We start from the raw sequence: 25,639 nt of genomic DNA, 5'->3' as shown, positions 1-25,639 counted from the left end.
TATAACAGACCGATCGGCCACTCCAAGGTTTCACCAACACTTGAAGCCCTGGATCTCCTCTTGAAAAACGTAGTTGGAGACACCCCGGTTATCTTGGGAGGAGACCTAAATTGTAATTACGAACCTGTTCCGGGCATCTCTGATGTGTTCGAAGATGAGGACCAAGCGTATAATATCCCCCAGCTTGATACCACAAAATCTGTTAAATACTCCACATTGGCCAGCCAATTATTAAGACTCACCGCAGATCACGGCCTTAGAGCAGGCAATGGCCGTCTCCCATCGGACTTGCAAAAACAACCAACCTTCTCTAAAGCTAAAAGCAATCTAGATTTTGTACTTGTTTCTCTTAGCATCTGGCATTTTTTGATTGATCTGAAAGTAATAAGTAGGGGGGAAAGCGATCACTATCCTTTGGAACTTTACATCAACATGAATATGGTTAGTGACACCATCACAACATCAACTGAGAATATCCATGTAAGCATGTGTGAGGACGTCCACACAAACAACAACAGACGTGCAGTAAGATGGCCACGTGTTCTGGCGGATGGTAAGGCCTTAGCGTTGGTGTACTCTCTTTTTGAGCAAACGTTTGCACATATAGTTGACCATGCCTTCTTACCTGAACATTTTGATCATTTCGTTGATCTTCACAAAGTCTTCTTTTCAGAACTAAAAACGTATCTATCAAAAATGCCGAGAAAAAAGCAACAAAACATAAGAGTGGCCAATCACGGAAAGTTATGGTATGACCACTCGTGCAGGATTGCTAAAAGAAACTTATTGCTTGCCATTAAAAACAAGGCAAAAGAAGAAGTTAAACTTGCAAGGGTGGAATACAAACGTATACTAAAAACATCCAAAAAACTATGGGAGGAATCAATTTGGGCTGAAATGTTAGCTGCTGCAAAAGTTAATGATAATGTTGGCTTCTGGAGGCTGGTGGCTAATGGGGGGCACGCTGGGAGAGCTGTGAAAGATGTATTCCTGGATGAGATGACCTGGGTAACTCACTTTACAAATCTTTATAAACAATACGATGGCGACAGTAAAGGGAGCTTATGGTGCCCCCCCCTTATTGAATCCCCCATTATTGAACCCCTTAACTTTACACTGGATGAGACAGTAAGGGCGATCAACGAACTTAAAAACACCAAAGCCCCTGGCCCGGATAAAATACCGGGGGATCTTTACAAACACGAAGTTGACGTCTGGGCCCCATATGTGAACCGCCTGTTTAATGCTTTATCATCAAACTGCAACTTTCCTGATAGTTGGCGTGCAGCGGAGGTTGTGTTAATATTTAAAAAGGGGGATAGACTGATACCCTCTAACTACAGAGCCATTAGTCTGATGGACACGCTCCAAAAATTATATGCTAAACACTTGCTATTCAGGATTAATGACTGGCTGGAAGATTCGAACATAATTTCCAAATTTCAAGCTGGTTTTAGGAGTAGGACCAGCACTATTGACCAAATTTTTCGATTTTGTTGTTTGATTTGGAAGTATGTGCACATTAAAAAAGGTCACCTGTATGTTGCCTTCGTTGACCTGAGGGCTGCATTCGATCTTGTCCCACGCAGTCTACTTTGGAAAACTTTAAGAGAAATAGGTCTACCGGGATGCCTCCTAGCCCAAATAGTTGAGCTGCATGCTGACAACTTTGCAAATATCAGGTGGGGCCCTAATGGCGAGTTGACACGCAATATTCCTATTGAACGCGGGGTTCGCCAGGGATGTGTCCTGGCCCCTACCTTGTTTTCTCTGTTTATTAATGATGTCCCCGAATATTTGAATGTTTGTGTTAATGATTCGCCGCAGCTCAATGGTGAAAGGGTGCCTGCGTTGCTCTTCGCAGATGACACAATACTTATATCTCAAACAAAAAAGGGCCTCCAGGCACTCCTTAATTCCTTCAGTTGCTATTGCCAGACAAAGGGCTTGGAAATTAATGCTGACAAAACAAAATGCATGTCATTAAATCCCAGTATGCCAGATAGAGGGTTCTTGACCCTGAATAGCCAAAAATTAGGTATTGTGGAAAACTTCTCCTATTTGGGTGTTGTGCTCGATTCCAAACTAAGTTGGAAAGCCCAAATCGAGAAAAGCAAGATAACATATGCCCAAAATGTCAAGCCAATTTTATGTAAAATGAATACTAGCACGAGCAAAAGTGTAACCCCGGTTTTAGAACTTTTTAAATTTAAAATACAATCTGCTGTGCTATATGGAGCAGAGATATGGGGCACATGGGCCAAGAATAGTTTTCAAAATCTGGACAACAAATTCATGCGTGCTTCTGTAAGGGTCCCTAATAGTACACCTCTTTTACCTCTCCAACTTGACCTGAACTTTAGGAGAACAGACCACCTAGCTATCTTAAGACCATTAATATTCTGGGTTAGGCTCTGGTCCACCCCGGAACTGATAGAATATAGAAATGGTCTACATGAATTGATGACTCTTGATTCTTTTAATTCCATCCAATGGCTAGTGCATATTAAAAAATGGTTTACACTCCTGGGCTTATATTCAATGTGGGAGACTCCCGACAAAATGTCCACCTCTTCCAAACTAATAGTTAAGCGAGCTTTTTGGATCCACATGAGCGGAAATGTAGTGGATGGAAGTAGTGTTGGCTCCGCAGTCCAGGTCTTTCTGTCATTTAAGGATGGGTTCCGTTTTGAACCATTCCTGGACGAGATAGAGCCACCCATTGCAAAAACCCTTTACTTAAAGTTCAGATACGGGATACTTATGCTTAATTACAACACCGAAAGATGGGCACAAAAAAGACTGGGAGAATTGAATGTTAAAACGGGGTGTTGCCCTATGTGTTCCAACGTCCGTTCTGAGAATGAGGTTCACATGTTTTTTGTTTGTAGCGCCTACATGAATGCTAGAAAGAAATGGCTAAAACCAATGTGCAACCTCTTGGGAACTAGGTCCTGCGCAATAGCTTTTAGGATCATGAAAAGTAACTCAACCCAGTACATTGTATTTAGCATAAGTAAATTCCTATACTCTGCCTACATAACCCGTAAGAAACAAGGACAGGTACTCTGAGTTGGAAAGGTGTATATGTTTACATAACTCTTACATTTTTAATATTTTTATATATTTTTAAAATTGAAATGAAATGAATTGTAAAAGCTATTCTTTCTCCATGTACCATTTTCTTAAATTGCTGCCATGTTTACAGCTTGATTTTCTATGTATGTATGTGACTTTTATGGCCAAATTGGCCGAAATAAAGTAATAATAATAATAATATATATAGCTGTTGTGGTCTCAAGGAATATTTTTGAGTTCTTCTTTTGTCAACTAAGGAACCCCAGAGGGAATTAAGGTTTATTTCTCCATGGACTTCATCAGCTTCAGAAGCTGGATTCTTTATTTTGTGACACCTCAGCAATCCCTGGACACAATAACCTGGTGAGAGCACTTTCTAATGTAAACCTGTATTCAATTCTTCCTTTTAGAAGATGCTTTTCTTATATCTGTGGACAAAGTGAAAAATTTCTTTGGCATTTTTTGTATTGCGTGTGAGGTAGTCAAGTGATACCTGACCAGCATTCAGAAGTCGAGGACGAGATGTCTCTTTTCCATCCACAACCGTTGTCCCCTAGTGAACTGTACTGTCTACGGTCACAATTTCCATACTGATGTCAGTGCGGATTTTCTAGAGGACTGAAGGAAGTATTCTTCGCTCCCACAGAACCAAAACAACTCAAGGTGAGTATGAATCTGAAAGCCGCCCCAGCCGCACCATCAGCCACAGGCCAGCCTCCACGGGGTCTGCCTGGGGCCCACCCCGCTTCGCTGCCCAGCAGCGGGAATACCAGCAAGGTACCCCAATGGCCGCACCACCAACTTTAATATGCAGGTTCCGCTTGCTCGCGGCACCCGGTCTAGCACTCCTGGGCTCTCAAACTGGTCGGCCCGCGTATATCAGCCACACGGGTGATGAATTTGGCCGCCGTCCAGGATGGCACCACCACGGGGCTCACCCCAATGCCCCCCTGCGCTCCTCACACCCAGTGGGCACCAGTGTGTCTGCGCTCTCGGGTGGAACAGGCGTTGAGCCAATGCATCAGGGTGTTTCCCAAGGCCCCATGAGAAGCTCCGCGGATTGTGACTGCTCTGGCCGCCATCTTAAACGCCCCCAGGAGCTGCTCCCTCTTCAAGCGAAAATGCCACCCACCTTTTTCTGTCCATCAAGGTATTGCTTTCAAAAGACTACCAAATATCACAATACCCTGGAAGACAGTTTGGGTGCAAATAACAGAAAGACTCTTCTTTAAGAAAGTGATAGGAAATTATTTTCTGTCAGCACAAGTTTACAAGGCTTGAATAAGGATTTGTTAGTTTTATGAGGTGTTTAGTCCTTTCTATATATATGAAATGCACTGGCTTCACAGACGAATATAAATGCTTTGGCCCTGCAATTCAGAGACCAACCCGGAGGTAGAAGCCTAGAAGGGTAACAAATGGTAGAGGCAAAATCTCTTGGAGAGGAGGTCATCGCCCCTTCAGACTCCTTTTAAATGTTGTGCAATAGGAAGGTTGGAGATATCCCTAATGGGTGGAGTTTAAGACTATGCACCTTACAGACTGACTGAAAGACTCAAAACGTGATGAATAGGCTACATAAACTGCTGTATCAAATATGTTTTAGAACTGCTATGTATGTAGAATGCCAAGCACAATGGTAGAGAATAATTGTGCATGAAATATGAATCTATAAGTGAATCAACGCTAAAGAAAAGATAGCAAATACTGACTTTGCCAATGCCGGCTCGTTTTAGAAACAGCTGAAGAGCACTAGCCAAATGAGAATGATTGACTTTGACAATGCTCATTTTAATCTCTTAAGGGGCACATATTCAGGTTAGCAACAACAACAAAACACAGTATGTTATATTTAACTGGAGATGACGGGTGCATTTGGAGCTTAAAAAATGGCTCCAAGTTAGTCATGTTCTCTTTTTTTAGATGACCTCAGACGCAGTGTGGACAGGAGAGATACAGTTGCTCTAATTTTATTAGACTTATCAGCAGAGTTTAATACCATTGACCATACTATCCTCCTCTCAAGACTAAACATTATGGGCTTTGATCAGGCGATCTGGTGGTTTAAGTCATCTCTCACCTCAGGGTTGCAAACCATTTATCTTCTTTCACATCTGATTCGAAGTCGGCATCTTGTTCGGTCACACAGGGGTCTGAGCTTCCACCTTTAAACATTTATATAGCCCCTCTAGCATCATTCTTGCATGAGCTGGATGTACAATACTACATGTATGCCGACGACACTCACATTTATTTAAATTGCAACATTCAAACCCCCCATTTCTGCTTCAACCCTAGCTCATGCTCAACTGGCACATATACCCTCACATCAGTTCACCGTAGGATGTCAATCAACTACCTCAAGTTAAATCCCACAAAAGCTGAGTAACTGATTGCCAGGAATGATATTCTGAAATTGCAGCCTTCTATCGGTCATCATGGGTCCTTGTCCTGAGTCCTCCAAGGTAGTTTGCAATCTAGGTATTTACCTGGATGCTGATGTGTCCATGGAGCATCAAGTCTCCATAATTTCCAGTGCGTGCTTCTGGCAATTAAAATGTACCAAACAAATCTCGCCTTAGATTGACAATAATTTCCATGTTTCAATTTTACAAGCTCTGGTACTATCCCTTCTGGTCTATGGTTTCATTGATATCTGGGACTTTCAGAAATCTCCCTGCTATGTCCTCAACCAATTCAAAATGCTGTGGTCCACTTTACCGCAGGTACCCCTTGTCACAAATGCATATCTCCAATTACATTGACTGTGCATCAAGAAAAGGATTAACTTAAAGGCCATTGGAATTCTACATTGTATAATCCATGGCTTAGCCCCTCAATTCCTGGCAAGTAAATGTACTATGTACCAGATGCCCAGGTCATCAAACCCCAGAGGTCCTTATGTTCTTATTATCCCTAGAATCCAGACCAAAACCTTTCTTGACAAAACGTTTTTGAGTTGGCAGCCAGAGAACAGAATAGGCTTGCTGGAGCGGTAGTCAATTTATATAAGACGGTTTAACATCCCTATCTCACACCAACAGGATGGATCCCTGCTCGTGGTGTTTCCCTTTACTTCTTGGCGACAGACCTTTGCAGTCATTTATGAGAAGATCAGGAGCTATACATCACATAAATTAAAATCACAATACTATTTCTAAGTTCAGTCAATAATGAAAGTGTTGATAAGTTTTAAGGGATTTATTATCATTAAAAGGTTTAGTAAGCACTTCTTCTTTTATTCAATTAGTACAAAATGCATCAATCAGATTACACAATTGATAGTAAAAAAATGTGGTTAGAACAAGTCATATCAAATAATGCAATGCAGAGGATTCCATAAAGGAAAGAATCCCTATTCTAAAGAATGGGACGAAATGGGTGTTAGCAGGAATCATTTGAGAGTTCAAGTTGGAGAGGCAAGAGTGAGAGAGAGCATGAAGCTCAAATTCGATCAATTAGTATCAGCTTAAATTTCTAATAAAGAGAGGTTCAACAAAGCAAATTAATCATGCAATACAGTAGAAACTGCAACCATCACAGCCTTCAGCATAAAGCCGCTGCCATTTAGCTTCAGTGCAGACATATGGCATGGGTCTTGAAAAGCATCAGGGAAAAGTGTTAACCTACTCTGGGACCCGCACTAGTATAAACAGTCGAAAGAAATATTGCAGTTCATGTTGCTTCTTCTCCACCTCCTCCTCTCGTCCAATCATCTTTCGATTCTTCTTGAGAGCAGTCTAGTCCCATTCCTTTCCACGTCTATACACAATGGGTTCACTAAGAATTATCTTGAAGTATGAAACACATTTTAAACTATGTCTACATATGAGGCTTTTCGACTCTTAGACCTCCTTCCAAACGATATGAGAACATTCTTAACCATCTGATGAAATAAATTGTATGTCAGGCTAAACAATAGGCTATGTGAAATAAAAACATCAACTGCAACAAATATTATTCAGCACATTTCTTCATTATGAAATAAGTAACATTAGGTTAAAAAAAAAAATCAACATTTTCTATTCATGCATTGTATTTATTGTGTGAAATAATATGAAGTCATTCTATTCAATGATGAAGTGTTTCATGCAGAGAATTTCAAAATGTTATATTAATCTAATATACTACACCTACCCCTAATTACTCCTTACACTTACCTACTACCACACCTCCCCTTGACTACTCCCCACTCTTACCCACCAACACACCTCTTGAAACCAACCACTCTTACACTCAACTTAAAAACAATGCCTCCTGGCATAATTTCCACCCTGTTACTGAGCTTAAAATTCTTAACATCATTGCCAAACTAAAACCGTACTCTCACACTAAAGACCCCCTCCACTCAAACCTTATCCATGACCTTAAGCACATCACTGCTCCATCTTGGACCAAAATCATCAACACCTCCCTTGCCACAAGCTATGTACCTATCTCCCTCCAACTCTGACAAATCACCCCCACTATTAAAAACCCTAATGCCGACCCTAATTACTTAAACAATCTCCGTCCCATCTCTAACCTGCCCTTTCTTTCCAAAACCCTTGAAAAATGTGCCCTGCTACAATTAGACAAACACATCGAAAATGTCAACTTACTGGATTCCTTACAATCAGGCTTTAGGAATGGCTGCAGTATGGAAACTGCCACGCTAAACATAATAGATGACATTCACCACCACTCCCTTGACAATGGCGAGACCTGCCTACTTATCCTCCTTGATCTTTCAGCAGCGTTCGATACGGTTAACCACTCTGCTCTTCTGAATGTGCTCAGAGATCGTTTTGGGCTCGGTGTTCCTGTTCACAAATGGTTTGTCTCCTATCTACAACACCGTACACAGCAAATCAAACTCCAAGACTGCCTATCTAACCCCACACCGGTCTCTCTAGGGGTCCCTCAGGGATCTATTCTCTCTCCCTCATTCTAAAACAAGCCGGAATCAATTACCACCTGTATGCCGACGACACCCAACTCTACTATAAGATTAAATCCCACTTGGATGTCCTACACCTTAACAACACCCTGACAAAGATCCAATCCTGGTTCCATTCAAATCATCTCAAACTCAACCCTAACAAAATGGAAATCATTCTCTTCTCCCCTAAAAATAACTCTCTTCCCATCCAAACCTGGATCTCTGACCTCAATGCTCTCAATTGTTCACTCTCTTATCTAACTCAGTAAAATCTCTTCGAATTTCCATTGATAATAACCTAACTCTCAATGTCCACATTAAAAATTCAGCTAAAGGAGCCCTCTTCACTCTCCGCCATCTCAAGAATATTAAACCCTTCATTCCAAATAATGACTTTAAAATAGTACTCCAATCACTGGTCCTTTCGCGAATTGATTACGGCAACGCCATCCTCACCGGAATGCCAAAGGTCCACCTAGCCCCACTCAAATCTGTGCTCAACCTTGCCGCCAGGCTCGTCACCGACAGCAAGCATTCCGACCACATCCCCCAAGTCCTCAAAACACTTAAATGGCTTCCTATTAAAGATAGATCCTCCTACAAGACTGCTTGCATCACACATAAAGCCCTCCATCAAAATACCCCCCTTTACCGCTCCAATAAACTCAGCAAAGCGGGCAGCTCACGGCTGATGAGAAGTACCAACGCTCTCCTCCTTGTCCCTCCCCAGCTAAAAAAGAAAAGCACACAATCTCGCTCCTTCTCCGGTAATGCCCCAAACATCTGGAACACCCTCCCCAAAGACCTGCGATGTAACCCTTCCTACATCAACTTAAAAAAAGACCTCAAAAGCCATCTACTCAATAATTATTGAGGGTCAGTATCCATTGCCCTGCAATCTCCCCCTTCTTACCCCCATTTAGGCCCCCCCATTCTCTTACTGTCCCCCTCCATCCGCCCTCTCCTACCTCGATTTTCCACTGACACAGTTGCACTTGCCCCCTTTGTTGCCCTTCTGCTCCTCCCCTTCCACACACACACCCTTCTCTTACAGCTTACCCCCTTCTCCATCTGTCTTCCAACCCCTGCTCAACGTCTTACTTCGTTCTACCTGTAGCCCTCTATTCCTACCTCCTCTCATATATCATATTACCAAATGCGCCTTCATGTTTATATGTAAATAGCTTTTGTACTATCTGACTGTTATACTTGTTCTGTATAACCGTAACCAATGTCTCCTTTATTAACCTGTCCGAATTCCATGCTATTGAATTATTATTGTTGTACCGTTACTGTCTTCACACTTATGTAAAGCGCTCTGATACCTCTGGGTCTAGCCAGCGCTATATAAAACCTCTAAACAAAATAAATATATAAAAATAAAATAAAATAATATACATTCTTTAATACAATATGAAGTCGTCACTAAAGGCATGTTGGAGTAAGGTTAATTCTAGACATTTTGTGCACGTCTCAGCACATTCAACTCTGCTGCTGGAAAAATTAAACTTGCGATAAACATCTTGAGGCCTACTACTAAAGGATAATATTATGTATATATGTCTATTGTGGCTTTTGCACATTTAAATGTTGTGTTAGTTCAATATCAATTTGTATGTTAGAATTGCATGTGTCTCTTTAACTATTTTATTTTGGGTTTTAATATAAGCTTTCTCTCAGGCTCCAATGATCTGTTTGGTGTCATTACATCCCTTTGTTCGATTTAAAAAAAACTATTTTTAGATCTGGGGTTAGTCAAGACTATTTGATTTTACCAAAATTATATATATAATATACTTACATAAGGAACTTTCAGCTCCCTCTGTTCCTTTATTCATCTATTCTTCTGTCATTCACCCTTTGCTCCCGCCCACTACAGCATACAGCATGGGGCAATTGGGCAGCCTACATCAGCCACTAGCTAACTTTTTTTGAGTGACTGCATTTAGCCCTTTTCAAGAAGCACATCCACACACATGAGGTAGGTCCCTTCTGTGTCAGTGTTTCTGGGTTATTTTTAAACATTTTTATTATTACTTTAGTGTTGCCTTTGTTTGTAAAACCTGATTTGATAGCAGGAGGCCTTCTACCACATCAGAGTACATTCCAGCTTTATCATTTTCTGTCTCCTCCCAATGATGTTGTAAATTCCTTTGTTTATCTGACTGTTGCTTTTTCATCAGCAGCTCACAAGTACTCTGAATACAATCACAACTTTGCAACCCTGCCATTCCTTCTTTCTGTCCTTCTTTCTTGTCTTCCTCTTCCTTTCTTTCGGTCTTCCTTTCCTTCTTTCTCTCATTCTTTCCTTTCTTCTTTCTTTCGTTTTCCTTTCTTTCCTCTTCTATCTTTTTCTTTTTTTCTTTCTTTCCTTCATTTTTTTTCCTTTCTTTCTTCTTTCCACTGTTGCCACCTGGATGAAGGACAGCTGCCTCAATTTTAACTCAGGCAAGATCGAAATCCTCATCCTGGGCTCCACCCCCTCTGCCTGGGACAACTCCTGGTGGCCCACAGCGCTCTGAACCCCCCGCACCACCGGACCATGCATGAAACCTCAATATCATCCTTGACTCCTCGCTCTCAATGAACTGCTTAATCAATGCAGTTTCTCCCTCCTGCTTCCACACGCTCTGCCTACGTCATAAGATCTTCGAGTGGATCCCCACCGAGTCCAGGAAACCCGTCACCTATGCACTCATCAGCAGCAGACTCTACAACAGCACCGCACTCTATGCCAGCACCACCCAGGAACTCCTAAAGAAACTGCAGAACACCCAGAATGCCTTCGCCAGAGTCATCCTGAACATCCCCACGCCACAGCCACATCACGGGCCACCTGAGAAACCTTCATTGGATACCTATCAACAAAATAATTACCTTCAAACTCCTCACGCATGCCTACAAAGCCCCCCACAACGCCGAACCTGCATATCTCAACCAACGCCTCTCCTTCTACACTCCAACTAGACATTTCCTCTCTGCCTAACTGGCCCTGGCCACCACCTCACAGATTTGCAAGACCACCGCTGGTGGAAGATCCTTCTCCTCCCTCACAGCAAAGACCTGGAACACCCTGCCTCTGCACCTCCGGCAATAACCATCTCGGCTGCAAATCGGAAAGGATCTCAAGAACTGACTCTTCAACTGAACGGCAGATACGTCTTGAGACCCATACGGGTGAGTAGTCGCGCTTTATAAAAAAATGATTGATTAATTCTTTCATCTTCTCTATCTTCCTCCTTTCTTTCCTTCTTTCCTTCCTCTTTCTTTCTTCATTCCTGCCTTTCTCTACTTCTTCTTTCTTTACTTCTTCCTGTCTCTCTTTCCTTCTTTCTATCTTAGCAGCCAATGCAACCTGACCGGCTTTTTTTAACGTCAGTGTTAACCAAGACCTTTTGATTTTCCCTAAAGGGGTTTTCATCCAGACTGCATCCATTAGTTTGTCATTCTGTTGTTCACTTTTTTCTTCCACCTACTTCAGCATGCATCAAGGGGCAATGTGTCAGCCCACTTCAGCCACTGGCAGACTTCACTATGACTTATGGCTTACTGCCCTTTTAAAAGACCACATCAACACACAAAGCTGTTACCTTCTGTGTGCTTTTTTGATGCCAAAACAACATTTTTGCCTTTAGCCAATGTTTTCGTTTAGATTGATGAGGGCCCTGCAGCTGCCCGAACAAATAAAGTTGTGCAAAAAAACAGGCTAAAACAAGAATTGCCAAAAGGCAGGTGGCCAACGCCAGACCTACTGGCTTTAACAATGCTTGTTTTAGCCTGTGGTCTAGATTTTTCTTTGGTACTGCATCTTTCTGAGGGCCATGATTCTTTGGGGATGTGTGTTGTGTAAATAATTAATATAATACAATACAAAACGGCATTGTATCTAACATGAGGATAGGGTGGTGTTTCTTGCGGTGAAGGGGGCGGGGCTTCCTAGCACTAGTTGTGGCACAACCATATCAACCAGGGACCTCGTGAATCGCACATGTGCAAACATCATCCTCACCCTGGCCTGCCAAATGTGGTTCTGCAAGTGCTTTGCATCATCTGGTTCACCATTTGGTTCATTTTTGGTGGATAACATTAGCACCTAGAGACGGGTCTTTCAGCCAAACAGGGCGCTGTGTACATTCAATCAACAGATAGACTCGAAGTGGTATTAGTGACTGTGGTGGGGGCTAGGCTCCTCGTTCACATTTCCCGAGTGCACCTGCAATGGCCTCGCCCCAGGTCTGCCTAGAATGAGACATTCATTCATTCATTCATCCTACCTTCTGGCAGCAGCACTCGCCCGGCTGCGTCTTCTCGCGCTGGTAGCGCTTCCAGCGGCAGCTGTAGAGCCCGGCCAGGAAGGAGACGAAGGGCTGGTGTTCGTAGCGCTGGAGCAGCCGCCGCCGCACCACCTTCAGCTTCCCGAGCCTCAGCTTCTTGAGGCTGATGGAAGTGCTACCCATCTGCGGCAGCTTACACCATCCTCCCGCTGAAAAGAAAGCAAGCAGGGGGTGAGCGGACGGAGCACAGCCGACACTAGCGGAGCCCCCTCCTCACCCCGGGGGCCCCTGACTGGATCATTCCACCAGAAGCAGCGAGCGCACAGAACACGCTGGACTTTGGTGGGGATTGCTATGTGCCTGTTTGTTCCACTGACGTGATTCGCCTCCCTTCTGACTTCGACAATCACAAATACAGAAAGCGCCTAGGATCACATTTCTGTCAGTGAGGAGCCGGGCAACTAAATATTTCAGCGCGCGGCTACTTCCTGCTCCCGCCATTTTCCCTCCCGCGCTTCCCTTTGATAATTCTGTGGAAAAGCGACAGAAGAAATGTAATCAATCGGCTGCACTCAGGCCTTTCGCATGCAAAGCTCAGTACTTCATTAGAACCGGCGGATGCAGGTGGGGCCCACCAGCATTCATTTTTGCGGACCGGAGATTATTTTTCCTCGTCTAACTTTGACCCAGAGCAAGAGAGAGAAGATAAAAAAACAAATAAAATAAGGAGGGAGAGAGAGACGGAAAAATAATGACAAAGAGCAAAAGCTGGGATGGAAAAGAATCTCTGGAAGAGTGAGATAATGTGTTAGGGAGTGTCAGGTGGGGGGTGCGGCCGTGGTATTCAACACCCCTGACTTTCTATAGTAGCAAGGCACGGGATTCTAGGAAACATTGTAGGCACCGGCACATGTTCTTTTACAAATTAAGCACTGGCCAAGCTGGTACATAAAGTGAAGGCGTTAAAGGCTCAGGGGCTGTGGGGAGGACTCGTCTGGTTGGGGCTATGCAATCCTGGGACTAACCTGGCTAACGGGGCAGTACTTAGGCCCATCGACTTTTTTCAGCAGCACATTTTTTTTAACCAACTGTTCAGATTTGAGCTTTTGCACTCAGACAGCTTTTATAAATCTATTATTTTTTTATTTATTTGCCTCGATATTTCATTGTGTTTCAGCAGCCTTCCTCCGGCTTGCACTTTGCACTGGGATTCAGCAACAATCTAGATCAGTACAGTCAATGTGCAGACCGAGGAGCCTCGAAAGAAGGGAACCCGAGCTGCAGTATCAGATGACGGGAAAATTAGGTGCTAACGTGTCCACAGGCCGGCGCCTGTTCAGAACACAACAGGTACGGGTGCCGCCCGGGCTCAGTCACGCACTCTCCCTTTGCATGTTTATTTACCTCCTCCGGGTACTGCTGGTCATTTGCCTCGGGCCCTTGCTATTTCAGCGTGCTCTGAACGGAGATGCAATCTCACTGACCATTTTAACCCCTTGTTCTCATGCGTTGTTATATAATATGCGAAAGGTGTACAGTAATAAACCTAATGATTCATAATGATAATGATGAGGGGTGATGCCCCGAAACAGGTACCAGGATGTTTGTTTCTGGTCCAGGGAGGATCTGGCTTGGCAGTTGGGCTGGACTGTTCCCATGAGGCACAGGGTCAAGACTGATTTGCATATGGCTGGGTCTAAACTGGGGTGGCATGGTGAGCAAAAGAAGGATGGATTTAACCCAGATCTATTGACTGATGGTCAAAATTTGATTTGCTCTGCATTCTGTCCATCATCTGTGTGTCTTTTGCTTTCTCGCCCTAAGTGTGCCGGGTATGCCGAGATGCAGGTTCCAGGCTCACGGTGTCACTGGATTCAAGTTAGCCTGGCTGATGAGGAGTGATGCCCCAAAACTGGTCTCAGGATGCTTGTTTCTGATACAGGGAGGACCTGGCTTGGCAAGGGCTGGACTGTTCTAAACTGGGAAGGCATGGTGAGCAAATGGAGGATGGTTTTAACCCAGATCTATTGACTAGGGGTGAATGTTTGATTTGCTCTGCAGTCCATCCATCATCTGTATGTATTTTGCTTTCTCACTCTGTCACTGGATTCAAGCTAGCATGGCTGATGAGGGGTAATGCCCCATGCCTGTTTTCAGGTCCAGAGAGGACCTGGCTTGGCAGTACGGACTGGACTGTTCCCATGAGGCATAGGGTCAAGGCTGATTTGCAGATGGCTGGGTATAAACTGGGGTGCATGGTGAGCAAAAGAACAATGGATTAAACCCACATCTGTTGACTGGGTGTGAATGTTTCATTTGCTCTGCATTCCTTTCATCACCTGTGTGTCTTTTGCCATCAACTTCTTGCAGCATCACATTTTAACCAACTTTTAAGCTCTGAGCTTTTCCACTCACACAGCTTTTATAAATCTATACATTTTGATTTATTTGCTTCGATAATTCATTGTATTTTAGCAGCCTTCCTCCGGCCTGCATTGCGCACTGGGATTCAGCAACAATCTAGATCAGTACAGTCAATGTGCAGACAGAGGAGCCTCGAAAGAAGGGAACCCGAGCTGCAGTATCAGATGACGGGCAAATTAGATGCTAACGTGTCCATAGGCCGGCATCTGTTTAACAATAACAGGTACGGGTGCCGCCCGGGCTCAGTCACGCACTCTCCCTTGGCATGTTTGTTTACCTCCTCCAGGTACTGCTAGTTATTTGCCTCGGGCCCTTGCTATTTCAGCGTGCTCTGAACGGAGATGCAATCTCGCTGACTATTTTAACCCCTTCTGCTCATGCGTTGCTATATAATATGTGAAAGGTGTACAATAATGAACATAATGATTCATAATGCCCCCAACCGCTTTGCTGCTGCTTCTCAGCGCTTCAAGGGAAGGGGGACAACAGGCTCGTGAAAAGATCCCTTAGGATTGTTCTAAGGTGCAGGTAATTTTGTACATCTCTTGAATTTGCCCAAAATTAAAATTGAATTGGAATGACATGGTTAATTTATGTAATAAAATGTTTGACAATTACTTGATGTAGTGCGATTAATGTGTAATAAACTATTGAAACCTAGTTGGTAGGAGTATTTCTGCATGGCGTTCACATCACTTGTTAGATGGCTGCAAAGATACTGATATCTGGAATTCGAATGCGCATTAGAAATTGAATAGCTAATGACCCACAGCTGATTTCAAAATCCTTGGGAAAAAGTTTGGGATGTTAAGGATTCGATAATGATTATACAAGAAAACAGCATTATTATATTCTACAAAAAAGGGACCCAGAAAGAGAAGAAGTGAACAGAGAAGACACAAACAAGGTTTGAAAATACGAAGACCAAATGTGGGGAAAGGGAAGTAAGAGACGTGTAGCAATGAGCTGTGTATGGAGGCCACAGCGCGGACAGGTGAGGATTGTTAATGGATGAAAGATTAATTAGACTGCACAGTGCAACTAAAGCAGGTGTATCCTTTAGTGGCCACATAAGGATAGTACTCTTCATGGTGCAGGGTCAGCTTATTAGAAGACGCAGGCTGTGCACCCTCATACCTGCCATGGCATGCATGTGTGGTGTGCATATATGGTGTGCTGGACACCAACACTAGTGCCTGCTCTGGGAACTCGTACCGGGTACTGAGTACATAGCGAGGATGTTGGCAGGCTGCTGCGTGGCATCTCTCTTGCCCACAAGCACTCATTTGCAAAGTAACCAATGAGGCAAACTGGCACAAGCAAATTCATGCTAAGAGGGCAAAGGGGTGTTTCATTCAGTGGCCACAGTGTAAAACACCAGAAGGCTGAAGGAAACAAGAAGCCCATGGCATGGAGCCCAAGGTAAGGGCACACAATTTCAAGGAAGAAGCAAATTAAGTACAAAATGCTAAGTCAATGAAAGCAAATATGGAAACGTAAAAACGAAGACAAAAAAGCACCAGAGACAAAGTCTGAAGGAGAGCTCAGAAGAATTGAGCTCACTGTGCTATGTCAAACAAGAGCCCATCTACTTGTAGCGCCAGGACACCCTTGGGTAACCGCTGCGCTTTTACAAATGTCGCTAACATAACATATATACTGTTGTTTTATAATTTCATCATCACAGTTACTGCTTTATGATATGATTCCATTTGCTGCTGAGGCCATGCAAGACCAAAGAGATTTGCATATACTACTCCCCTATCATGCAATAAAACAATTAATAATTATAAAATATTGTAAGAAATTGTGTTATTGATTGAGGGGGGTGGAAGCCCCACTCAGGTAACAACCTCAAACATCACTAAATTAACCTGTGCTTAACCCTCTGCTCACTTAGCACAAAAGCAGTCAGGCTTAACTTAGAGGCAATGTGTAAAGTCAGTCAAGGCTTTATTTCGATAAAAAATATATCATAAAAGCATTACAATAAGAAAATTGTTCATCACAGCTTTAAAAATCATCATTATATTTACATTAAAAAGTGAGAAATGTCATAAATAGGTAAAAACGTATTAAACAGTTATTTTAAGCCTATTAATTCTGATACGCCATGCCCAAGATAAATATTTGGAAAGGACACAGGCGTAGAGTGGCCGAGAGTCAGACCTTAAAATACGTAGGGCCTCAGTGTGCTTCCGGGTGCCTAACAAGCGGCACAAATGTTTGAGCCATCTGTTTCTAGGGAGTACATAAACCTGGCATTCAAATAGAAAATGTGCTACAGTTTCAGGTCTATTGATACAGAAAGGGCAACATTCTGTGGTCTGTGCAGGGAAATTCCAGCCAGATGTAAAGGCATAGAGTGGGAGGGTCCCAGTTCTAAATTTAAAGTAAAGGGTCCTATCAAACGGTCTCTCTATAACATCTAGGTAAGGTTCCCGGAACGGCAGGTATTTGAAGCTCAGAAAATCCTCCGTAAGTCTGCCCAAAGCATGATTAGAATTCTGCTGGGATGCAATCCAGTTCCAGTACAGAGTTTTTAGCATAGCTTTCGGAGGGGAAGACCTGCTTTCCCATGCTGTACTTAGACCAAGATTGCAAAGGAGGGTTTTCATGTCTTTTAACCATTTGATCTTGTACCATCCGGGAAGTGACAAGACTTCAGAGAGGCCATTAGCGTATTTTACTAATTCCGGGACACGCCATAGTCGGGCCCATAGCAATAGGGGGCGAAATTTCGCCAGCTCATCAATTGGGCGGCAGCCCAGATCAAGCATCAGTGGGGTCGTAGGAGTACCCTGGGGGAGAGACATAATGGCCCTACAGAACTTTCTCTCCGATCTTGCCAACTCACTAGAGTTACATGAACCCCAGAGTTCAGACCCATAAAGGGCGGAGCTGACGCCCCTTGCTGCATAGATTTCCATAAGAGGGGCTATAGGTCTAATTGCGCAAGAGCGCTGCTCCTTTAGGAGTGCCCCTGTCACCCTCTTATGTGCTAACAGCATTTTACATAAATGGGGGGCCCAAAGCATGTTGTGTGAGAGGCGAATGCCTAAGTAATCAAACACATCCACCCTCTCTAAAGGTACATTATTCAGCCTTGGAGGACGTACAGGTTTCTTGGGTGGATTCATCACAAGGAATTTTGTCTTGTTCGTATTAATTACTAGACCCCTTTCTCCACAAAAGGACTGGAAGTTGTTTAATAACTTTTGGAGGCCCATAGGGGATTTAGAGAGTAGGAGTGTGTCATCCGCGAAGAGGAGGGTCGGAATACGATCCCCAGCCAGGGAGGGTTCGTCTGCAGGATCTTTCAGCAGATGCTCTACCACACCATTCACATACAAAGAGAACAGGGTGGGAGCCAACACACAACCCTGGCGAACCCCTCTCTCCACCGGAATTCTATCAGTTTTTTCTCCATCTCTGCCCCATCTGATCTGTGCATAGGTGTTTTCATGCATCCTGATGACAATGGATAAAAGGTAATACGGGACCCCTAAATCAGTGAGTACTCTCCACAGGGTCGCTCTCGGTACGAGGTCAAAGGCAGTCTTCAGGTCGATAAATGCGAGATAAAGACTGCCCTTGGCCAGGACCATGACCTTCCAGTACACTAGCAACAATCTAAAGGCCTGTTCGATTGTGCCAGTACCTGATCTGAAGCCTGCCTGGAGGTCGGAAAGGATGCTGTTTTCCTCAATCCAGTGGAGTAATCTTACCAACAGCACCTTACCGACGACCTTTTGCGTTACATCGAGGAGGCTTATAGGTCTGTAATTAGATGGATCATCCCTAGCCCCTTTCTTGAAAATGGGTACGACCTCTGCACCTTTCCATGAGGCGGGAATGGGTGCACCTCTGTTGATGGCATTAAGGAGAGTGTGGATCAATTTCCCCCACTTCTTGATGTCAAAGCGCAGCAGGTCCCCAGGAATGCCATCGGGGCCAGCGGCTTTTTGAGGCCTGATGGAGCTAATTGCATGTTCAATTTCTTTAATGGAAAAAGCATGAAACACCAGCTCTGGCCCTCGGGCAATACAAGGAGTAGGCGGGGATAAATTGCCGGCGGGTTGATCGAATCCCCTAGAAGGGGCAACAGAGTTGATACACTCCAACAACTGGACTTGTTCTCGATGAGACGGAGTTGAGGCAATATCACCATCATGGTTGGAATATAATTTGGCAAAATGAGTAGTCCAAGCCTGGCTAGTGATATTGCAAATTATAAGCTCGTTGTCTGGTCTGTTTCTGGTTCTAATTATTTCCCAAAAGCGTCTAGAATCCTTCCCGGAACTAGCCTCTTTTAACGTAGACCAATACTCTGAGTCCCATTCTTTTTTAGCGTGTGCCAGGAATGCATTATAATTTTTCCTGGCTGCCTGAACCTCTGCTTGAATTTTGCTTTTGACAGCCTGGATTAGAATAGTTTTGGCCTTTCTGCAGGCAGGTGTGAACCATTCCTGCTTACCCCTAGAATTTCGCACTACAGTTTTCTGCCCCACGCAGTTTTTTTTAAAAACGTTTCCAATAGTTTCCAGAGTTCCCTCAAAGATAGATGTTGTCCTCTCTATATGTGAAGGGGCTGGGTCAATAATGTCCAGTTCAATTTGAGAAGCCATAAGCATTGCATTAATAGAATTAAGCTTGGCTTCATCCCCTGCGACCATTTTCCACTTTAAGCGCCTCCCGCACGGCGCGACAGAGATAGTGTCTGACGACCTGGAGGATAATTTAGTCGCTTCATTAGGCCAGGGATTCTTAAGAGAAAGGGAGAGCGAATTATGGTCGCTTTCAATTGTGGGCAAAACTATCATGTCCCGTACAAAGCTCCAGAGGGAGAAATCAAGCATAATATAATCAATTCTTGAGGTATGCTTGTCTCTGTTGTATGTGACCGCTCCCATGGAATCGGAGTTTGTGCGGCCATTAGCAGCTCTTAAACCGAACTCCAAAGTAAGAGCATTCAACTGGATTGCTGCTTGTGTCCATTTTCTAATCGGGGGGATAGATAGGGTTGGAATACCCCATCTAGCATCGTCTTCACCGGGGTCAGAAGAATCATCCGTTGTGAGAGGCTCATAAGTACAATTGAAGTCTCCCGCGACCAGGATTTGGGTTGCAGCTATGTTGTTCCTAAGTTCCCCTTCAAGGGAAGCCACTGTCGGGGACAATGCTCCATATTTAGTGCCTCTGGCATAGACATTATACAAATCAAGACTGGGACCCAGATGGGGGCCTCTTAGAGAAATGCCTAGGATGTCTGATGAATTAATCTTTTTCCTGTCTATTCGACAATTCAGGGCGATGTTTACCCATATAAGCAAGCCACCAGATGGTCGGCCTTTGCCATTCCTGGGGAGATTGGCTGGGACAAAGTATGTAACGTAACCAACCCGATAGGTCGGTTCGAGAGTCCATGTCTCCTGGAACAGGCAGATCATGTGAGACTCCACAAAAGCACTCCAGTCGGGTAAACACAATTTCCTTTGAATGCCCGCTAAGTTCCAACTTAGGATCTTTATCGTATCCAAAGGATAAGAATTAATTTTAGGGAAGCTAGGACAATCATTGGAAAGTATAGGGACAACAGCTGTTGAAATTGAACATGGACTTATGTGTTGTACCTGCGGAAGATCATAAATGGCGGGCTTCTGGATCGAGGGGATGAGATTAATATCTGTAAAAGTATTTTGAGGGCCATCAGTAGACAGCGAGTGGCTGTGGGGGATATGGTCAGAAGCCACCATGCCCTGTTTTATAGATGGTGATGGTCAATCCACCAAATCCAGGCAACTATATCTATTGGTCAAAGGCAAGTCACTCCAGCCTAAGTTGGAGGGTACCATCCTACCCCTTTGATCCTGCCAGCCATCCCACGCCCTACTGCCAACCCTATTGGAGTCCTCAGGGCCATCCCTTCCTGAGTCAAGGTAGCGATTAGAGGGGGGATAAAAGAAGGAAAGCCTTCTTGTCTCAATTCCATCCTGCTTGGCACTTAAGCCACGGCGGCAGATAAATTCCGCCGTGTATGGGTTGTCAAAATTTACAACAACACAATCCCCACAGGTCCGTTTTTTTCCACTACCTACCCAGGACACCCTTCGTACCATTAAGATTTTACTTGCGCAAGAAGGCGGGAGCGGTCTGTTATGGGTAAGCCAGTGTTGGACCTTATTTTTTAGGGAGCCCAGGGGTTCCTCTGTATTAGACCTTAGGCCCGGGACACCTGTCATTATGACAACGTAGGGGTCAGCTTCAGGTGGTAAGTTTAAGTGCTGACCATTCAAATCCCTATCGTTGTCAGGATTATTCATTCCCCCAGGAGATTTAGATGGTAAAGAATTCAAGTGTACAATTGGGGGTTGGGGTTTGGCTGATTCGACAGCCTTCTTGCGTTCACCCACAAGTGGCTCAGATCTTTTATTCGAATTGTTAGGTGGTAGTAAACCCGTCCCAGTGGGTGGATTGATGGGTTCCCTAGATACAGTCATCTCGCCTCCTGACCCTGCATTAAGAGGGATAATCGATGAAGATATGTTCCTAGATGACAACAATTTTTCAATGTTCAGAAGTGACAGTTCTACAGGTCGTAAATAAGATTTAATAAGTTCATCTATTCTGGACAAAAGAAAGTTGTTGGCCTCACAAGTCTTACACCCCTCTCCCAATCTTGTAGATACCCCAGGTATGATTGAATTCAAGGGGGAAACTGGGGCATCCATCGGTCCTCCCTGTGTGAGAATACTATTTCTGTGTTGGCAAGTAGTAGGGGCTTTTTTGACAAGTTTGCGTTTACGCTTGTTTGCCTCCCTAGCCTTCTTGGTTTTAGGGATAGCACCTTCCCCATTGCCCCTTGATACATCGGTAGTCGGGGGCGCCTGGCCAGGGCTCCTAAGGAGGGCTGGCGTCTTCGCGAGGGTCATGCTAGATTGCGAGTCTAAAGATATCAAAGATGCCGAGAGATCGACGGTATTAGGGACTCCATGTGTCTCGGCCTGTACTAACATTAAGGGCCTAGACTCCCTAGGGTTTACAGGAGACTTGGATAGAGCTAATGCACCTAATGAAGAGCGTCTTGCCATGGCCAGATCTTGGGACACCCTACGTTCTAGAAGTGATATGCCTTGGTCGATAGCCTCATTCGCTCTGGTGATATATTGGTCAATTGGACCTGTTACGTGTGTTAGACCATTTTTGCTACCCCTCGTCATCATTGTGCTGCTTTACTTGGATAAGCTGAGACAGATCTGACTCAGAGAAGGGATAACTAAACACCAAATAAGAAGTGGCAATCAGTAGAACAACAGTTGGAGGAATAGTACTTCCAAGTTAGAAGATTCAAAAAGGATTATCAGAAAGGAGTGTCCGAAAACAGTCTTACCCGAACTTCTGACGGGTTTAGGCAAGTCCACTAGAAGACAATACTTGATGGTTGATACGTCTGCAGGGCGCTCTCTTGCGTCGAGAGTCGTTGGCGCTTTTTGTAAGACAAGCTCCCTTAAGGAACCTGACTCAACCTCTGTGCCCACAGTGATGGCGTCGCTCAAGTCCCCTTTTGTGCACAAAAATCGTTGAGCCAACGTTAGAGGGATGGCCCAGCCCAGTCTGGTCCGGTCAGGGACGGGCAAGGACGGGCCCGCCCTTGGCCCGGGCTTCGCCCGGGCGCCGCCCGCGCGCGTCCCGCGCTGCGGTGACACCTGGCGGCCTAAGTAGTGATCCGGCGCTGCCAGGTGTCGTCACCGCAAGCGCCGCTCGCAAGGGATGCCGGGATGGTTAGTTCCGAAGTGCCGTTCCCCTCACGGCGTCTCTGAAGGCGTCCGCCAGCACAGCGGAGGAAAGAGGCAAGGAGATACCTCGCTGGAGCAGCCGTTCCCCTCACGGCAGGTAAGTAACAATGGCAGCAGGCAGGTCCCACAAAGAAAAGCGTGTGTAAAGTATTTATGTAGCTCACAAACAGTAATAAAGTGAAAATACAACACAAGAAAAATCCTAAACCAATTTAGGAAAATAGAGTAAATTAATAAATAAAATGATACCCAAACAAATTAAATCCAATCCGTAGAACCTTGGTTTTGATTTTGTAATGTTTTAAGTGTAAAATATCACCTAAAAGATCAAAGCGCCAACTGTGGGTATATGATCGTGCAAGACCGGGTCATAGTCTAAAGTTAAGGCCTACCATGAAGGAGCACATGAGGTGGATTGGGCCCGGTCTCTGCTTACCTATGGACTTAGAAGAAAATTAAAAGAAAATGTCCTGAGAAGGTAAAGTTCAGCCAGTCAAGGCAGCAGGCCGTGTCCATGGAAGAAGTTTCATCATCGGGGAGCCAATGGACGGAGTCACGGTAAAGATTTCTACCTTTGAACTTTGTCACTGTTTTGGAAGTTGAAAATCTCCAGTGGGGCAAAGCTGTAAGCTATAGCTGGCGAGGGCTTCATGAAACCAGATACCTTTGCCGAGAGGTCCAGCTGAAAAGGATTCGCTGTTGCGGAGAAGAATGTAGAAGGAGCTGCAGCGAAGTCAGCCCAAGCGGCTATGCACCTAGTGCAGATCGGCTGGCAAGTAGGTCTCACTCTTCTGTCGGTTCTCCTGCCACATTTTGGTGAAAATATTTGTAAGTCCCAGGTTCTTGGAGAAGTACCACCAACACCACAACCAAGGGTCCTGGACCTGGGGCGCACCGCTGGTGGGGGTTAGGACTCACTGTGGCAGGGGCAGGGTTCAAGGCCCCATGAGCTTGTCATATCCCTATAGCTCACACAGGAGGTGAGTCAACTAGCCCTTGGACTTACTTCTTGTGGTCCTGGGTTAAAGGAGATGGTCAGTTCCCCTCTCGGGAGCAAAGTAAGCCTTCAAGCGGCAGGGCAGTCCTCTGGTAGCAGCAGGGCATTCCTCTTTAGGCCCAAGCCAGTCCTTCTGAAGTCTTCCACAGGTCCAGAAGTGTACTGGAGAGGTGTTCTGAGGGTCCAATATTTATACCTGGTGCCAGATTCTGAAGTGAGGGGATTTCATACATTACCCCCACATCTGGTTCTGGAACATTCTACCTCTCCCTCGTCAAGCCTCCACGAAGTCTGGGGTGATAAAAGGCTAGTGTCAGGTTCCTTTGTGTGTGCTGGAGACAAGCCCCTTTGAAATCTAAGTGGGGCAGGGAACAGTCCTGCCTCCAGTCATCCTGACAGTATGGACCATCCTGTCCACACTTAATCCCTTTTTTATCACTGTCTGGGAGGAATACACAAATCCCAACAGCAGAGCCATTTACAGTCACGTGACCCAGGCCACTGGCAGAGGCACAGAAATGGTTAAGACAGGACAAACCTAACTTTCTAAGAGCGTTTTTTTCAGAAGTGTCACTTTATTAAAAAAAAATTCTTTTTATTATAGAACAAAAAGGCAAAATCACAAAAAACAACAACATAAACAACAACATAAAATAAAGCAATCGTCCAGGAGGATACATTACAAAGGACAAAAAGCCGCAGAGATGTGATAAAAAAATAAATACAGAAAACAATAGCAACAACGTAAAGGCATTACGCAGTCCACGTCATCTAAAGGGATTCTCCATCTGCAATGTAGGGGGCACCATCTGCAAATGGGGTACATAGGAGTCCTCTGTACTTGTTCCATGGGCCCTATACTCTCGTCCATTTGCCCGGGCAACCCCTCCCTTCATACACCACCCTCTCAGCCTGCATGCACCAGTCCATATCCGCTGCCCATTCCACTCTACGGGGCACGGCACCTCCCTTCCAGGTCCTCGCAACATTCCTCTTGGCTACCATACAGCCCAGAGAGACCCACGTTTGCTCGGACTGATTCAGATCTGTAGCATCCCAGATATTTAGGAGACATAACCTTGGGGTGGTGTCTATTGGTTTTTGGCATACCTGGGACATAAGGGACATAATCGCAATCCAATAGTGCTGAAGGACCTCGCATTCCCACCTTTGATGCAGGAAAGTACAAACCCCACCACAGTTCCGGGGACAAACCGGGGAGGACAGGAATCCCATCTTGACCAAAGCCGTGGAGGTGTAATAAGCTCTGTGTAGCAATTTTAGTTGGATAAGTTTAAACCCGGAACTGATAGCCCCCTCCGTGTGCGAAGCCAGGGCCTCCCTCCAATCGTCATCCAATATGTCCCCCAGGTCAGCCACCCACTTCATATGGATTTTATCCATCGATGCTGAAAGATTATTAATTATCTTGCGATATGTTAAGGAAATCGCCTTATCTGGCAGGTAGTCGTCTAGGAGCCTATCTTCTAAAGGCGATGAGGCCGGGAGTTCCGAGCCCTTAGGGATGGCCTTGGTGAGTGCGCTACGTACTTGTAAGTAGCGAAAGGTTTCCCCCTCATGAAGCTGGTATTTGGCCTGTAGCTCGGCAAACGGGACCACCGCGCCCTTCCCCCTTACATCCCCGACCGCGGTGAGGCCAATCAGATCCCATTTATCAAAACCGGGCCGAGCCGACAACATCCCGAAGTGACAGGATTATAGCAGTGGGGTTACTCGTGTGATTCTACCCTTCCATCCCAACGCAGTTGTAGCTGCTAACCAGATTGAGACTGTGGCAGAGGTGGGTGTGAACAAAGGTGCGTGCTTTGGCCCGCCGTATAGTGCCCTCAGATAGTTACCCCCGGTCATGTTAAATCGGTCCATTCTGTAAGCTGGGTCCGTGATAGGGCGATGCACCCAGTGGTTAAGGACTGTTAGAACCGGCGGTCTCTAGTTGGCAGAGGTATACACTTCTGACAAATAGGGACCAACCAACTCTAGTCAGGGAAAGGGGATTACACACTCAGATAACCCCTGCTACCCCCTTGGTAGCTTGGCAGAGCAGACAGGCTTATCTCAGAGGCAGTGTGTTAAGCATTTATGACCACATACAGTAATAAAGTGAATACACTACAGATGGACACGACAC

General features: G+C 44.9%; 1 protein-coding gene across 1 annotated transcript in view; it reads right to left on the bottom strand.

The window, feature by feature from the left end:
* Positions 1-25,639, bottom strand: part of GDPD4 (glycerophosphodiester phosphodiesterase domain containing 4) — a 349,739-nt gene that overhangs the window by 173,602 nt on the left and 150,498 nt on the right. Inside the window, exon 2 of the mRNA XM_085623257.1 lies at positions 12,274-12,482. Within this exon, the coding sequence (XP_085479383.1) occupies positions 12,274-12,456 (183 nt within the window). The 5' untranslated portion in view covers positions 12,457-12,482. The remainder of the gene's footprint in view (positions 1-12,273; positions 12,483-25,639) is intronic.

The sequence above is a fragment of the Triturus cristatus genome, chromosome 8 (assembly GCF_964204655.1).
Source record: "Triturus cristatus chromosome 8, aTriCri1.1, whole genome shotgun sequence".
Taxonomy (NCBI): domain Eukaryota; kingdom Metazoa; phylum Chordata; class Amphibia; order Caudata; family Salamandridae; genus Triturus; species Triturus cristatus.
Note: the sequence above shows the minus strand (reverse complement) of the source record. Positions and strands in the feature narration are given on the sequence as shown.